The 16,581-nt window shown below is 38.1% G+C and overlaps 1 protein-coding gene across 1 annotated transcript in view; it reads left to right on the forward strand.

Moving 5' to 3' along the window:
- Positions 1-7,173: 7,173 nt before the first annotated feature.
- Positions 7,174-16,581, forward strand: part of UGCG (UDP-glucose ceramide glucosyltransferase) — a 33,801-nt gene continuing 24,393 nt past the window's right edge. The window contains exon 1 of the mRNA XM_033123391.1: positions 7,174-7,696. Within this exon, the coding sequence (XP_032979282.1) occupies positions 7,599-7,696 (98 nt within the window). The 5' untranslated portion in view covers positions 7,174-7,598. The remainder of the gene's footprint in view (positions 7,697-16,581) is intronic.

Consider the following 16,581-nt stretch of genomic DNA (forward strand, 5'->3'; position numbering starts at 1 on the left):
CCCCACTTCCTAATAACATCACATTTGGGTGTTAGGAATTTCCAACATATGAATTTTTTTTGGGGGGGGGTCACAAACATTCAAACCATAGCAGCATCATTAGCCATGAAAGAAATGAAATCAAAACCATGAGATACCACTTCACACTTACTAGGATGGCTATAACAAGTTTTGGTATGGAGGTGGAGAAATGGGAACCCACATACATTGCTGGTGGGATTGTGAAATGGTGCAACCACTTTAGAGAAGAGTCTGGCAGTTCCTCAAAAGGTTATAATAAAGTTACCATACAACTCAGCTCTTGTAGGTTTATACTCGAGAAATAAAAATATATGTCTACATAAAATCTGTATATGAATTCTCATAAGAGCATTATTCATCATATGTAAAGAATGGAAACAATCCAAATCCAAATCCAACTCAATTGATGAATGGATACAGAAAATGTAGTATATCTTATACAATGAAATATCGTTTGGCCATAAAAAAGGAATGGTACTGATACATTCTACAACGTGGATGAACCTTGAGCACATTGGGCTGTGAAAGAACGTAATCACAGAAGGCCACATATTGTGTAATTCTATTTTTGTGAAATGCCCAGGATAGTAAATCTGTAGAGACAGAAATTAAATTAGTAGTTGCCAGGGGCTGGGAGGGGGAAGTGGAGGTGGGGAATGACTGCTGATGGGTGTGGGATTTCTTTTTGCAGTGACGAGAATGTTATGAAGGTAAGTGGTAATAGTTGCTCAACAAGTATGCAATCACTGAATTGTGTACTTTAAAAGAGTGAATTTTCTGGTGATTATATCTCAATAACGCTGTTATTTAAAAAAAAATCACAAAAGCTGAAAGAGGTTAACTGGAATCTTTCACAGTTAAGACTGTCTAGAAATTTTCCATTGTTTTGGAAAAACTCAGTGTAATCGGTATGTGCTTATTTCTTTAATTCTATTTCCCCATCCATTATATAGTTGCCGTGAAGTTTGGGTGTGATTATCCTTGCTCCCAGCTTCATTGGGTCATGATTTGACCATTCTAGTCTTCCTAGCCGTACCCTAAGCCAGTGAACGAATGGCATCAACGGTATTCCAATTAGGAAAAAAAAAGCTTAAGGTTTGTGTTAGGTGGTTGTGAATAACTAACACATTTTCTCTCTTCCTGCATGTGAAGGGAAAACCATGAGGTACGGGGTAACTGTTAGCAGCCGTCTTACAACCATGACAGAAATCAGCTTGAAGACAAAACTGACACATAGAGAAGGAAAGAGCCAAGATTATTTCAGAAAAATGGAGCAAGAGCCCTGATTGAGCCTTGCCTGATTCCTGTGTCCTTTAAATAGTGTGTGACCATCTGACTAATTTGCCTAGGACAGCCTCCATTTATAAGAGTTCTCCTACCGTGTTAATAGTGCCCCCTTTCTTTCTCAAAAGTGTCCTGATTTAGATAATCATTTATATGGTCACACTCCCTATAACTGGATTTTCAATTACATATCCCTTAACTTATCAGTGAACCAAGGCCACTGTTTCTTAAATTGTGTCCATTCAGACTTTTCTGACTCTCCCAGAATGCTCCCGCAGATTGCTCGGTTGTTTAAAATACTTAGATTCAAAAAGTAACCATAGAAGACATCCTGCTTTCCTCTCACCCTTTACCTGGTAATCTCTTTCTCTTGCTTCAGGACCCAGCACTTCTCCATGAAGTCTTTCTCGACTTTCCTAAAGAAAAGTAATCATTCCTAACTCCCAAACAATTCTCTTCATACCTCTTGAACATAACATTGCATCACAATGATCTGTTTTTGTGTTTATCTTTCATAGCCAACCGTGAACTTCTCCTGAAAAAAGATTATATCATTTTGTCTTTGTATCCAAAGCACGAGAACAATGTGCTCCTGGAAGATGGTTTTTTTTTGGGTTTTTTTGATATTTTTTGAGGAGTAAAGGAAAAGAAATAACTGGATAGGAAAGCCATTCATTCCTTTCCTTTGTTACCTTGACAGTCTGTTCAAATAATTTTGCTCAGTATTTTCCATTGTATAGTGATTAACCATTAATGATGGCTTCCAACATCAAATGATCTCAAAATAATTAAAATAGGCAATTGAATTTAGGGATGAGCTTAGTATAGGAAAAGTCCCAATAGTTGTTTCCTTGAATTGTGCAATGGACTGTTTTATGCTTCTTCACATTTGAGATAACACTTCAAATTTATACCTGTAATTAAATAAAGGCTTAAAAATAATCTGATAGGATTTCTGAACCATAAAAGTACTAGACTGAATGGAGGACTCATCTTCTTCACCAATTTATTGTTAGTTTGCTACTTAATCATGCAAATACTACTTTTTTTAAAACCAATTCTGAGCTAAAAAAAAATATTGTCATCTAAACTAGACTCTTGAAAACTTTGCCCTTTGTTAATCCTGATATCCTGGTGCATTTTATTCTGAGTATTTTAAAAAGTATTTATTACCAAAAATAGTATTAGCACTTATCCCATATCACTGTTTCTTACATGTCAGAGCCCTCATGTGTATCTAAATACCTTTTTAATCATATTATTTGCTTGTGTAAAATATTTTATTTCAAGGCCTGACATTAATTTTTCTCATGGAATAAAAGTATCTTTGTTTGCCCTTTACTATTTAATTATATTCTTTATATTCCATACAATTGTAATCTAACTGCATTTGTTTCCATTGACTAAACCAGTTATGTTAGCAAGAAGATGATTTCTATAGGATATTCTGTTTTATGTAATAAACAAAAATTGTAAAATGCCATGTTTCTGCCTCAGACTGATTTTCTAAAAAAACCCTTATAAGTATAGTTAATTTTATTTTTATAGATAAAAACAGTGCAGGAAGAAATGGAGGAAACAAAAATTAGTGATCTAGATGAAATTAAAATGGATGACCTCTCTCAATTATGGCATAATGATAAAACTTTGATAGAATTTTCATTTACCTAGAACTGTTCTAAATAGTTTACATATGTTAACTTTAGTCCTCACAACACAGGTCATATAGCTAGTAAATGGTACAACTGGGATTCAAACCCATCCTGTTTGATGTTCGCAGTGTCTGTGCTTAACCAATAGTCTACACTGTATCTTAAAACAAAGCATTCTTAAGATAGAAAGTATTCTGTAGAGATCCTAAATTCAGGAGATCCAGGTTATCTCAACAGCCTTTGTTCCTCAGTAAAAGTGAAATTCACACTTTAATTAGAGTATCATTATTACTATGAAATAATACAAAAAGAAACAGATTACATTGACATTCTCCTATTTTTAAAAAAAGTCTTCTACTTGTTTACTCTCTTAGATGAATTGTTCTGAAGTGACACTATACTTCATGGAATTCCTCTTAACTGAAGCAAAAGATGTAAAAGGAAAGAGGAAGGTGTTTAAATTGCCAGTGCATCTTAGCATAAAACATATGATCTCGTTTTAACATATTTTTCTATGTCTCAGATGGTGAAATAGACTTATACAGAACATTGGTTACCAATCTTAACACTACACCAAATTTACTTTGCAATCTAAACTTTGAGGATTGATCATCTACTATGTTTCCTTTAAATTAACTTAATATTATACTTACTTGTATAAAGAGCGTTGGCTTTGGAGTCCGACAGACCTGGGCCCAAACTCCACCTCCCTCACTTATCAGATGTGTCACCTGGGTAGTTAAGTTAATCTTTTTGGCTTCCAATTATATATTTCATGACTTTTGTGAAAATCAATATTTTAAAAATTTGCCTGGCACAAAGCTTATGTCCTTGTGTTCAATAGATATTAGAGTCTCAGTCTCTCTCTCTCTCCAATAAACTTACCAAGTTTGTTTACACATACAGCCTAGGTGAAAGTTTTAACATTATAAACTGTAATAAATTAAATTGAGTCATAAATATCTAAAAAGAAAGAATTTCAAAAACATTTGAAAAAGAAATATTTACACGGGCCATACATATTTGGAAATATTTTAAATTTAGCTTCCTTTAAGAATGAACATTAATGGTTCGACTTAGCACACTATGGAGTAAAACAATTAAATATGAAATTTGAAAAGAAAAAGAGCATGAAGTAAAACATTTTAATTAGTCATTTGGATATGAGTTAGCAAGACAGCTGAGAATGAAATGAACTCTAGTGAACTCTGGGCACTCCTCTGGACCACACCTATACACACTATACCAGTAAAGGTTTATCAAGATGAGCTGAACTGACAATTTGCCTGGAACCTTTGTGCATTTGAAGGCTATTAACAGTAACATAGTATCTGAGGATCTGAAGGTTCTTTACAAAGTTATCATTTCATGGGTAACAAAACTAATATAAATTTAAGCATCTGATCTGGTAAGTAGATAAGGCATTTTTCTACTCATTTCAAACATGATTAGGGGAAAATAGGACTAGTATTAAATAGCTTCTTTTGGCATTAGCACCACAAATTTCAGATCAATTCTAACTTTGTTTTTGAAATTCCAAATTCACCCAATTTCTGGAAGATCTCTTTTTTTTTAAACCTTAGTTTTACAAAAGTTTTCCTAGGGCTAAACATTTACAGTATGCCTGTCTTCTAAAAATAACAACACATTAACCATAGGGAACTTTAAAACATTAATATATGAAAGATTCTTTATAACAGTGACAAAAATGGACACTATGTCCTATGTTGACATAAAAATATGCTGTTGACTGTCAAGCAGAGCATCAGCTTTGCAGTAGGTCTTCAGGTTGTGATTAGGTGAACTAATACGTAGTTACTCTCACTCACTCTGTGATCTAATTTTGTAAGATGTAAGAGGGGGTATGATAGTTGTGTATTTTTTCCACAAGAGAAACCATTTTTTAAGTATTTGCAAACAAAGGAGAAAGTTGAGCCATTTTTCCAGTGACTCTTCTCAATGTAGATTATTCACTTGTTCAACAAATATTAATATATGAGTGCCTAGAAGGTGCAAAACCCTGGGATTTAAGGACAAACCAGTTGCTCTCACTTATTCAGACACATAACATTTCCAATAATTTTTCTTTTAGCAGAGCACACACTATTTTTTTAAATAGACTTTATTTTTTAGAGCAGTTGTAGGTTCACAGCAAAATCAAGCAGCAAGTACAGAGAATTCCTATATACCCCTTGCCCCAACCCATGTACAGCTTCCCTCCAACTATCAACATCCTGCACGAGTGGTACCTTTGTTACAGTTGATGAACCTACATTGAAACATCATTATGACCCAAAGTCCATAATTTACATTAGGGTTCACTCTTGGTGTTGTACGTTCTATAAGTTTTGACAAATGTATAATACATGTATCCACCATTATAGTACGATACAGAATAGTTTCACTGCCTTAAAAATCCTCTGTGATTTGCCTATTCATCCCTCCCCTTTCCCTACTGGAAACCACTGATCTTTTTAAAAATACCTGTTTCTTCACCTTTCTTTGGCCTCAGTCATACTGCAAAAAATCCTTTGTTGGAAGGCTCAAAAAACATTTTGGGGAAATGCAGAATACAACAAAATGCTTCAATTGACCAATTAATGTAGTTCATGAAATCTAAGAGGGTGTTAATTGTAAAATACATTATTTATATACAATTAAGAAAAACCACCTACTAATTAATTGTAAGATGTCACTGACTGTGTGAAATTCATTTCCATTTCAGAAATCTTAAAATGTGTTCAAGTTTTTTAAAAGTATGTCTTAGAATTGATTAACTACAACAGTGATATTTTAAAATTTCCATTTGTAATGTTATTTCTATGTTAATAAAGTATCCTATAACTTTAACAACCAGTAACTCTCAACAATGAAGTTTGGTTTCTAAGCACTGTTCTTTCTCACTGACATTAAAGTAGACAAAACAAACCGTACAGCAAATCCAGGATTGGTTCTCAACACGGACATTAAACTCTTTCCTGATTGTAGTTTATAATGTAACCACAGATTGAGGTATTCTCATTCTATCAATATTAACTATAATAAATTGCGATGATAAAATAAACAACTTTTCAAAACTGCATTCAATTCTAAAATCTCTCAAAGGGTCATGGATTATTTAAAAGGAAATCGTTTGAAATAATAAACATTGTTTCAACATAAAACAATTGAGAAACAATACAAACTCATCCAGGCTAAAGAAAAAACAGAAACATTTAGTACTAGAATAAAACATCTCTCTAGACTGATTTTAAATTAAATAAACACTAAATTACCTTACTATCCAATATGCCACTTCTTTCCTTTTTAGGGCACTATTATCATGCACTTGTGTAATTAAATATTTTCTAGTAGCAAGACACATTTAAAAAATAAAGGAACAAAAGAACAGTGAAGTTAATTGAATAACTTATTTAACCCAACATAACAAAAATATTGTTTCAACATGTAATCAATATAAAATTTATTACCGAGATGGCCTTAGACCTCCAGTGTATGGTATACACTCCCAGCACATGTCAGTACAGTCACATTTCAAGCGCTCAATAGCCACGTATGGCTACCCTATTGGGAAGTAGTCTTAGGGGAGGTTCAATAGTAACTGATTCTTTACATGCTGAGTTTGAGAATTTTTTGTATTACATGCAGTCTCTAACGCGCTTAGAGATCTGCGAGGCACCGGAGATTTTACTCCCAAATCCGTTGTGATCCAGGACTCCACCACATTGAAAGCAATGAGGGGGTTAGGCGATGGGAAACCCTTGCGCCCAAGAACGTGGCCTGGAGGAGGGCCTAAGCCGCTTGGGGCAATGCCCCGCGGAGAGGCTGCGGACACAGAGTGGGAAGGTGGATTGCGAGACAAGTCCGGCGGCTGTCTGGCACCCCATGTCTTTCTGCAGCGCTGTGGAACCCCAGAGCTGGACAGAAGGAAAGCGGCCTCGGAGTCGGACACAAGGTCACTTCCCGCCGCCGCTGCCACTAGGGCTGCAATGCTGGCTGCCCCGGGCGCCTCGGCCCGACGCCGAGAGGTAGGCGGCGGCGGGACACCGGAGCCGGGGTTAACACCCGGCAGGCGTCCAACAGGCGAAGCCGCCCAGGGGCGCGCGACAGTGACGCAGCGGGCGCGAGGGCGGCAGAGTGGGCGGAGAGGAGCGGCGCGCCCCACCTCTCAGAGGGGCGGACGCCGCAGTAGCGGAGGGCGGGGACCGGCAGGGGCGGGGCGCGCCGGGGACTCGGGGCGCAAGCCGCCGGTTTCGATTAGTGCGCGGAGCTGCGGCGGCGGAGCAGGGAGCTGAGCTACGCGGCGCAGAGCCCCGCAGTGAGGTGGTGGGGCGGCGGGGGCGCGGGCGCTCAGAGTCCGGCTGGCGGCCGCGAAGGTGTGGAGAGGCGAGCCCGAACGCGGAGCCACGGCCGCCCAGACCACCCAGCCCGGCCACCGCAGCGCCTGCAGTCGCGAGCGCGCCCAGGACTGCGCGCGGGCGGGGGCGCGCAGGCCCTGCCCGCCCCTTCCGTCCCCACCCCACTCCGCCCCTTCCTCTCCCCACCTTCCTCTCCCCTCCTGCGCCCCCGCGCCGGGCGCCTACCCTGTCCTCCGGCGGGAGCGCTGTCCGTGGCGGCGGCCGGAGCGGGCCGGGCCGGGGGATGGCGCTGCTGGACCTGGCCCTGGAGGGAATGGCCGTCTTCGGGTTCGTCCTCTTCTTGGTGCTGTGGCTGATGCATTTCATGGCCATCATCTACACGTGAGTGAGGGGCAGCTGGCGGTGCCCGTAGCGGGAGTTGGGGCCTCAGGGATAAGCGAGGATGGGAGGGATTGCGCTTTGGAGCGGATTGGGCTCGGGTGGGGGTGGAGAAAGCTAATTCGAAGACTGTTTCCCCCATTCCTTCTCCCCCTGGACCAACTGGGGCGGGGGTCCTTGGGAGGGAAAAGTGGCGAGTGAGGGGGTTTCTGGGCTGCGGGCGACTGCACAGCCGGGGAGCGGGGACTACGCTCTTTTTATGTGTCGCGCGGAAGGTTGCTTGCTTGGTTTGATTGTGTTTGGGGGAATTCGTGTGATTTCTCATCTGGGCCACGATGCATGATGTATTTTTCTTTACTCTTGACCTGGGCCACGTTTCTCTTATGATGATAATCGTTTCCCCTCTTCTAAGAGGTGCACACCGCCACCTGGAAACCTCCCTGTGGATTTTCTTCCTGGAAATGCGCTATGCCCTTTACATAGGTGTGAAGCACCTGTCCGCTTTGAAAAATGCTCACCAAACCTCCGAGGTCTTACAGCCTTGAGTTATGTCAGCTTGTACATCCCGGTGTGGCTTCCGTTCCTTGTTTTCCTAATTTCTTGTTTATTGTCTAGTTTGAATTTGTGTGTCGTTTCCCCTCCCCCTTTTCATGATTAATTTAACAAATACTTCTTGAGGTCTCCTAGTGCCATTCACTGGGGACAGTGGTGAGCAGGACAATTCCTGTCCTCAGAGACCTTACATTCCAGAAGAGAGAGACAGATAAATATCCGAATAAGGTTATTCCGATAGTGATAAAGTCCATGAATAAAATTAAACAGGGTGACGGGATGAGTAATGACACGGGGTATGTGGCTAGTTTTGATATTTCAGTTGTTTAAACGTATTTGAAGTGAAATCAGCCTTCATAAAGAAATGAAAGAATTACATAGAGCACTTAACTGATCGGGATTCGCTGGTTTTTTAACCTAAAAAAACCGATGCTACACGGTAATCTTTACCACCACCATCTAGAATAGCTTATACGTTAGTAGAGGAGGAGAAAAGGACTTTGAGAAATTAATTATTTTTAGTTTTTTTCAGTTTTTACTACAGAAAAAGTGTTCTTTTCCTTTTGAAAATGTTGCATTTTATTAGTATAATGTGGCATTTCCTGGTACTGGAGAAAGATGTTGTTACATTGTACAAGACACACTGATAATTCCTTGAAGATGAAAGAAAACATGCCACTTGGATATTGTTGATCTTAGTTTTTGGAGTTTGTGAGCTGTAGTCACTGAATACATTTCTGGAGTTTATTTTAAATATGTGAGTTCTTAACAAATAATTTTGTTACTTTCTCCAATTATAAAATAAGAAATGCTTCCCATATAAGGAATTTAAATAATACAGAGGAATAAGGAAGAAACTCCATTACGTGTGTCAACCTTTTGTGACTATCCTTCCAATTATATTTATGTGTAAGTGTGAGAGAGAGGAGGGGAGGAGGAAGGAAGGAAAGAGAAAGGGATCTTATGATTATTGTTCTGTAACCTGCTTTTAAAATTCCCCTATTTAATAAATGCTTTTTGGGAAGCTCTTTTGTACGAGGTACTGTTCTAGGTGCTGGAAATAAGATTGAAGAGCAAGGCATCCAGGGCCCCTGCTCACAGTGGAGCTTTCATTGTAAAATATCATGACTATTTTTTCATGTTATTGTGTGATTTCTGCATCACTTTTAATAGATGCTTGGCATTTTGATTTGTAAGATACTAATAATATGTGTTCATTGTTATTGATGAGCATTTAGGTTGTTCCCAATTTATCAAGATTACAAACAACACTGATGAATTTATATGCATATATCTTTAAGAGATGACCTCCTTAGTTTACGTTTATGAAAGGTATTATTGGGCCGGAAGTGGTGCACATTTTAAACTTTGATACATACTGCTCTATAGGAAGGTTGTGTCTATTCATAGTCCTGGTAACATGGTATGATGGTCCCATTTTCCTCTACGTATAAGGATTTTTACTGTTTTCTGGGATTTTTTTTCCCCATTGCTTTAATTACTAGTTCCATTGAACACTTTTCATATATTTATATGTTAATTGCATTTCATTGTAAATTACATACTCATATCATTTGCCTGTGCTGCAATCTATTGCGGCATTGATCTTTTTGATATGAAGATTTTTTGTGTGTGATATTTTTTTCCCAGTTTGGGGTTGTTGGGTTTTTTTTAGTATTTTTAGTTTTCTTAGTTTTGTTTTCACATTTTACCCTTTACTGTACTCAATATTTTATTTTGTTATATGATGAGATCTAGAGTTAATTTTAGGTTCACCTAAATAGCCACTTTTTCCAAAATCATTTACTGAATGGTTATTTGATTATTGCATAGTTTTGAAATACTATATTTATTATAGACTGAATTTTTCTATATACTTGGGGGTATGTTTCAAGGCTCCCAATACTGTTTCATTGTTCTTGTCCCCGTATACACTATTTTAATTAATGAAGTTTTATTTACCTAATTACTGGTGAGGCAAGCCCTCATTCTTTGCAAACTTTTTGGCTTTTTACACATTTTTACTGAAAGATGAACTTTAGAATCTTTTTATTCAGACTAATCTTGTGGGTTTTTTTTTTATTGGAATTTTTATATTTATGGTTCAATTTGGAGAAAATTGACTTCCTTCAGCATAAGACCATGATATACCTGCTTCCCTCTATTTTATATACCTATACGTAATGGTAAAGTCACGCTTCTTTAATTAAAATTAACACCAGGGATGTAGCCTAATATTCCGAGTAACCATCTAGGAGTGTTTAGACTTGAAACAAGTCCAGAATTGTTTTAAGTTACTTGGTTTGTGCTTAATGATAAACAGCAAAGTTTTCTTAGAACACTTGTTTCTGAAAATAATGCAAACATTTAGCTTAGTTAAGATGCTATAGAGAGGCTGTTTTCTGATGCCCCACGGAGTTACCTTTTTTATTGATACGTAAATGTAGAAATAGAATAAAGAAAATGCAATTAGTTTATAACAGATTATAATGACTAGCCAATTAAAGGAATCTTGTAAATAACCTTTCTCAAATGGATAACTGAACATAAAGCAAATAATCAACAGCTTCATTTTTGTATCAGTTATCTTACCTTTTTCTTTTTGGTTAAGTTCTTCTGGAAGAAGAAAATTTTTATTCCTTTCTTACGGAAGTAAAGATACTTCCCAGTTTAATTTGAGTTGTTCTTAAGCAGAGAACTAAATTTTTTTCCCTCTCCCTCTCTTTGCTGTATTTAGTAAAATTGCAAATTTGATATCTCAACATTTTGACAAGCAAGGTTAAAGAACATTGGCAACAATATTTTGGTTAAAATACTGTGTTAAGCATTCTGTATTTTACTGAAGAATGTATTTTCTGAACATATGTTCTATGTCCTCTCAGATTCTTTTGAAATAAGGTAAAGAAAGTATAAATAAATTGAAATAATCAATACTCTCCAAACCTTGTGTTTGCAACTGGTTGAAATGAAGCCTATTTTCAAAAACTTAGATGGCTCCATATCTGGTTTTCAGATAATGGAGCACAATCTGTGAGCACCTAATTGGTAAAAAATGTTTAAGAAATACAAATATTGCAGTAAAATTGCTGAGAAAAACTAAAAGTTTTTTTAAACCAATTTTGTTAAATTAAATGCAGAATGTAATAGTATGTAGTTAACTTATTGTCTTTTCTTAAAATGAGATGAAGATCTAACTAAGTATTGGCCTGTATTGAAAAATGGAGCTGAACGTGATTAATACGATGAATGATTCGTATGCAGTGAAATTATTTGTTCTGATATCACAAATGTCTTATAATTCCTATAAGCCTGCATTTTTTTAAATGAGGTAATTTATAAACTAGAAAATCATTTTCAATATTTTGAAACTATATTCATTGGTGTGTCTACCGACTACTTTGCTCCTTTCTAATTTTATTCATCGGTGTGTCTACCGACTACTTTGCTCCTTTCTAATTTTAACATTGAACTGATGCTTAGTCATTTCATAACATATTTTAGGTGATAGACATTTGTGGGATTTCTGCCTATAATGTTAAAGGAAATATTCAGATTAGAGCATTTGAAAGTCAAGGCTCTTATTCCCAAGATTTCTTATTTCCTAAAAATAGCTAATGATTATAGCCTCAGTAGGCAGATTGGGTTAAATGATCTTTTTGAGTTTTTCTTTTTTTGAGAGCTAGTGTGGTTTGATAGCTTGGGGGCTGCAGTGAAATCATTTAAGAGCCTGGAACCAGTTTTCTTCCCTTTTTAGCCCTTAAGGAGCCATATTGGTGGATGATAAGGGTATCTAAACAAGACACTTTCCCTTTTTCTCCTCCATCTTCATTCTTTTTCTCCTTTCTTCCCTGTTTTTTCCTTCAATGATTATATTTTCCCCCTCTGTACATAATGTCTTAATGTTTAGTATTAGGCGCTGTCTTTTTTATTAATTAACTGAAGCTGCCAGGTCTGTGTGGAAATTCATTTTCTGTCTGAATATTAACTAGCCTCTAGTAAACCAGAGGTCCGTTTCCTAGAAATTTTTTCAAGTTAATTCTGTTTTTTTCTAACTTTTCTAGTATAGCATGGTTTATACCTGCTGCATAGCTTTTGAATGGAATTTAAGTACTCATAGTAGCAGGCTAACTGTGATAAACTACCTGTCAGAAAATAATTGTTTTTAATGTAAACTTCAGCGTTTTGAATATTGCTTTTAGATAGTATGATTTTTGCCTTAAGTTCATTAACACATTGGTGTTCTGAGCCTTAGTGGAATGTAAATTGAGAGATTCTTTTCTGGATTTAGTTCTGAGGATGCACTTGGTGGGCTTTGGTCAGATGTTAATCTATCCAGGTCATTGCTGCCAGGACCACTTTTTGGTGAATGAAGGAGGCAGCTGACCCCTTTAACGTGAGCCTGAGGAGATACTGAGTTGGACTATATAGTATGACTGCTTTAAAAAACAAAATGAAAATCGTAATTCAGTGTTAATATTCAGGATGTTGCTTCATCATCCCTCTCTTTTCCTACATCACTTGTTTAGTATAACTTATCTCTACCCCAGAGGGTTGAAACTATCTCTAAGCACTGGTAACCCTGCCTACAGCCTTGTTCCCTTTCTACTTTATTTTGCTTATTGTAGCCTTATCCTGCTGGTGCACTAATCTTAGATCATGTGCTTAAAATCTTACCATGGTTCCCCATTGCCTTCAGGTTAAAATTCAAACTCCTTAACAAGATATGTATCTTTCTCTAGATGCTGAGCCATCCCCTTGTACCTGTATCTTCGGCAACATTGAATTACTGGCATTCCACCAAATATGCAGTGTACTTTTAGAATTCTCTTTCCTTCCTTTTCTTTTTTCTTTCCCTCTCTCCTTCTCTCCCTTCCTTTTTGTTTAACTCCTACTCATTCAAGTTAATTTTAGACTTAAGCTCCTTACTGAGTTAGGCCCCCCTCCTCTTGTGTTCTTCCCATAGTACCTTGAATTTACCCATGTAAATTATAAATGTATGTTCAGCTTTCTCTTTTTTCCCCAATTAGATCGTAAGCTTTTGAGGGTAAGGATAATCTTATTTATTGTTGTATCTCCAGTGTCCACTAGGCACTCAGTTATTGATTGCTGAATAAATTATCTTTGATTTTTTTTCAGTAGTAATGGTGGATTTTTGCTCATTCATTAATTCAGTGTCCGTTACCTATTGTGATTTGAGGTAAATGGTCAGAACTTGGGATGCTCTGGACTTGAATGAATTTTATTGGACCAAATGGAATCTTTATCTCACTTTCCTATTAATTGCCAGTTCAAATAGAAACGGCTGTATCAGTAACATGTTTACCTCAAAATCTAACTTTTCCCCTCAAGGTGTTCCGAAGGGAATGCCTGTCTTACTATCAATAATCTTTACACTTAAATCTGTCCCAGAACTCTGTGCTATCCTGAGTTGGTTGACATACAAATCATAACATGTTTCATAACATCTTTCAGCCACAGAATTTTATTTTATATACAAAATAGTATAATTTAAACATTACATTTGGCTTTAAAAGGGTAGCGTTAGGGAATTGTGTAGAATGCTCCATTTTTCCGTACACTAGGGCTACCTATTATTATCAAAGGGTTAACAAGTTGGGGTAAGGGCTTTTTGGGGGGGTATGGGACAAAATTAATAAAGATCTCCTATTTGTTTTCTATGGTGATGGAATCTTTTATATTCTGTAATATATAAATAGTCTGTTGTCCAGTGGAAATAGTTTGTGTTTTCCTACAAAGTCAGCTCACTATTGGTTATTTTGTGTTCTCTGGGGAATCTTGAGTCAGCAGAGTTCACGATGCACCAGAAGGTGTGCTTTGTGTTCTGATGAAGCCCCTCTTGATGCAGTCCCATTTTGTAAAAGATACGTGATATATGGAAGTAACATTAATCATGAGGCAGACTGATCATAAACACACAGTAACAGCCTTCCAGGGCATAATCATAAGTAACAACAATAGAAGCCTTGAATCGTTGGAAACTGTTGGCGTGGACTATGTGAAGTACAGGGCCTGCTGCTATAGCAGTCAATCTAATTTTACATGAAATATTAACAAGCTTGGTGGCATGCAGCAGAGATAAATTCCTAGAGTCAGATAAATTGGTTCTACTGAATCACACAGCAGAACTATAATCACACAGCACAACCTGGGGCTGTTAAACAAGGTGATCTTTGCCCTCAAGGAATCCATATTCTCCCCTCGAAGCCTGGAGCGAGATTCCTGTGCCTCACTTCTGGGAGATGTAGCGCTGTGTTAAGGTTGCTGCAGAGGCTGCTGCCTCTGACTGGAGGGGAAGAGTGTCGCCCAACCTCTTTCTGAGGGGTTTCCCTTCATACCAGACTTCCTTCCTGCTCAAAACTCAGCTTCAATACGTTTAAAAACTGTACAACCATTAAATAAACGGAGTGAGTGGGGGTTGTGCTAAAAGGCTAAAACAAGCTACAATGATGAAATAGACAATAAGTTTTAGAGACCGAGATGTTAAATAAAAAAATCAACTAAGAAAAAAAAAAGACCATCCCATCAGTTCAAAAGTTGAAAACCCTCATGACGAGAGGCAACGAGGATTCCTCAAGAATCCTTTAGAGCAGCTGTCAAGTCCAGCAGAACCCCTGCATCATTTCTTACCATCACGTGGAGTTCTTTGAACTGTTCCCTGAATAGATGTCCTTCTAGCGCACCACAGAAAGCAGGACCCTGAAGGCCTCCGTCTCTTGCCTGTGTTGTGATTCATCCTTCCTGACCTTTTGGACTTACATTACTCGGAGAAAGCTCCCCAGATGGCATACCTGCACTCGTGTTCACCGTCCCTGCTGCTGGCAGGTACAGCTCTGCAGCAGCGTGCTGTGAACACCTCCCCCTCCCTGTCCATGAGGGTGACATACCTTAATTATATGAATGGGATCACCCCCCTCCTTTCCCCCATTCCCTCCCCCCCCCCCGTGACTCTAGCTCCTGATTTAAAGTTTAATTTAGAAGAAATAATTCCTCAGGAAAATGACACATGTTGACATTTTACTGTTGTTTTCTATCTTCCCATAATTGCTCATTTACATTTCAGGATCATTTCACTCTTTAAAAAGGAAACAAACCAAAACCATTGAGTAGCCAGATAGGAGTTGCATTCCTTTTATACCCCCTGTGTTCCTGAAAATGTAACAAAATCACATTTCTAAAAATCCAGTGGAGGTACCTGTTCAGCGGGGAGGTTCTGTTTCAAGAGAACTAAGGATATTATTAAAATCCCAAATTATGGGCTCCTGCTGGTCCTGATACTTGGGACATGCTGCCACCGATGAAGAGCTTCTCAGGTGTTAGGGGTTGTGGGTGGCTAGAGTGGCAAGGGAAGTGGATAGAGGGCCTTGTAATCAGCTCTGGAGACCACTAGGTATGGTGACTTCATGGTCAGCAAAACAGAATAGAGTCTTTCCTGGGATCCCTCAAAACATCTTCATTTTAGAAAGTGATACGTTTGGATTACATAGTAACCAGTAGGTACTTTGTACATTGTCCCTGTTACTTTGTGCACTGTAACTATTATTTTGTACATTGACCTGTGGAAATTATCTTACCTTTGCCTCTCAGCTCTGGGGGTGACAGCCTCGCCCTCTAGCAGAGCCAAGTGAAAAGGGAATTCTTGTGGCTGCAGAATCCAACATTTTGAGTCAGGCTCTGCAGATAGAGGAATTAAGAGCCGCCAGGACTATGCAGTGGCTCTGCCCAACTGAGAGCCCATCTCATAGTTTAAAAGGAAAGTTCAGCTGAAAAACAGTAAGAGGTCATTTTCAGTGGATGCTAAGCTGTGATATTTAATGTTGTGCACGCTCATACTTGCATTGTTTTTACATTTTGGATGATGTCTTTAGAACTTTAAATTTGTTCCTAAATATTGGATGTAATTTAAAGTTTGTATTAAATGGGTTTATGGCATGTTTTTACTGTTTTTACTATGATTTGGGGCTTTTGATTATTCCCCTTCCACCCTTAAACCTTTTTTAACACATGACATTTTTGTTTTTTATTTTTTAACCAAACATATTAGGCCATTTAACCAAATATTAGGCCATTTAAATAATGGCCTAATATTTAACTATATATGAATCTTTAAATATATGAATTTCTAGTTCTTTCTCCCCCTTTCTTCCGCTCCCCCCCAACTCCAGTTCAAGCCATTGTTTCTCAGTCTTGTTGTGTAAGACACAGCTCCCTGGCCCATGCTGGTATTATGAGCCTTGCGCTACCCACGGCTGAGGTAGTGGGTTGGCTGCTCACAGCAGCTCACGGCAGCTCTTGCCGGCTGCCGGCCATTCACACTG

The sequence above is a fragment of the Rhinolophus ferrumequinum genome, chromosome 12, assembly GCF_004115265.2.
Source record: "Rhinolophus ferrumequinum isolate MPI-CBG mRhiFer1 chromosome 12, mRhiFer1_v1.p, whole genome shotgun sequence".
Lineage (NCBI taxonomy): Eukaryota > Metazoa > Chordata > Mammalia > Chiroptera > Rhinolophidae > Rhinolophus > Rhinolophus ferrumequinum.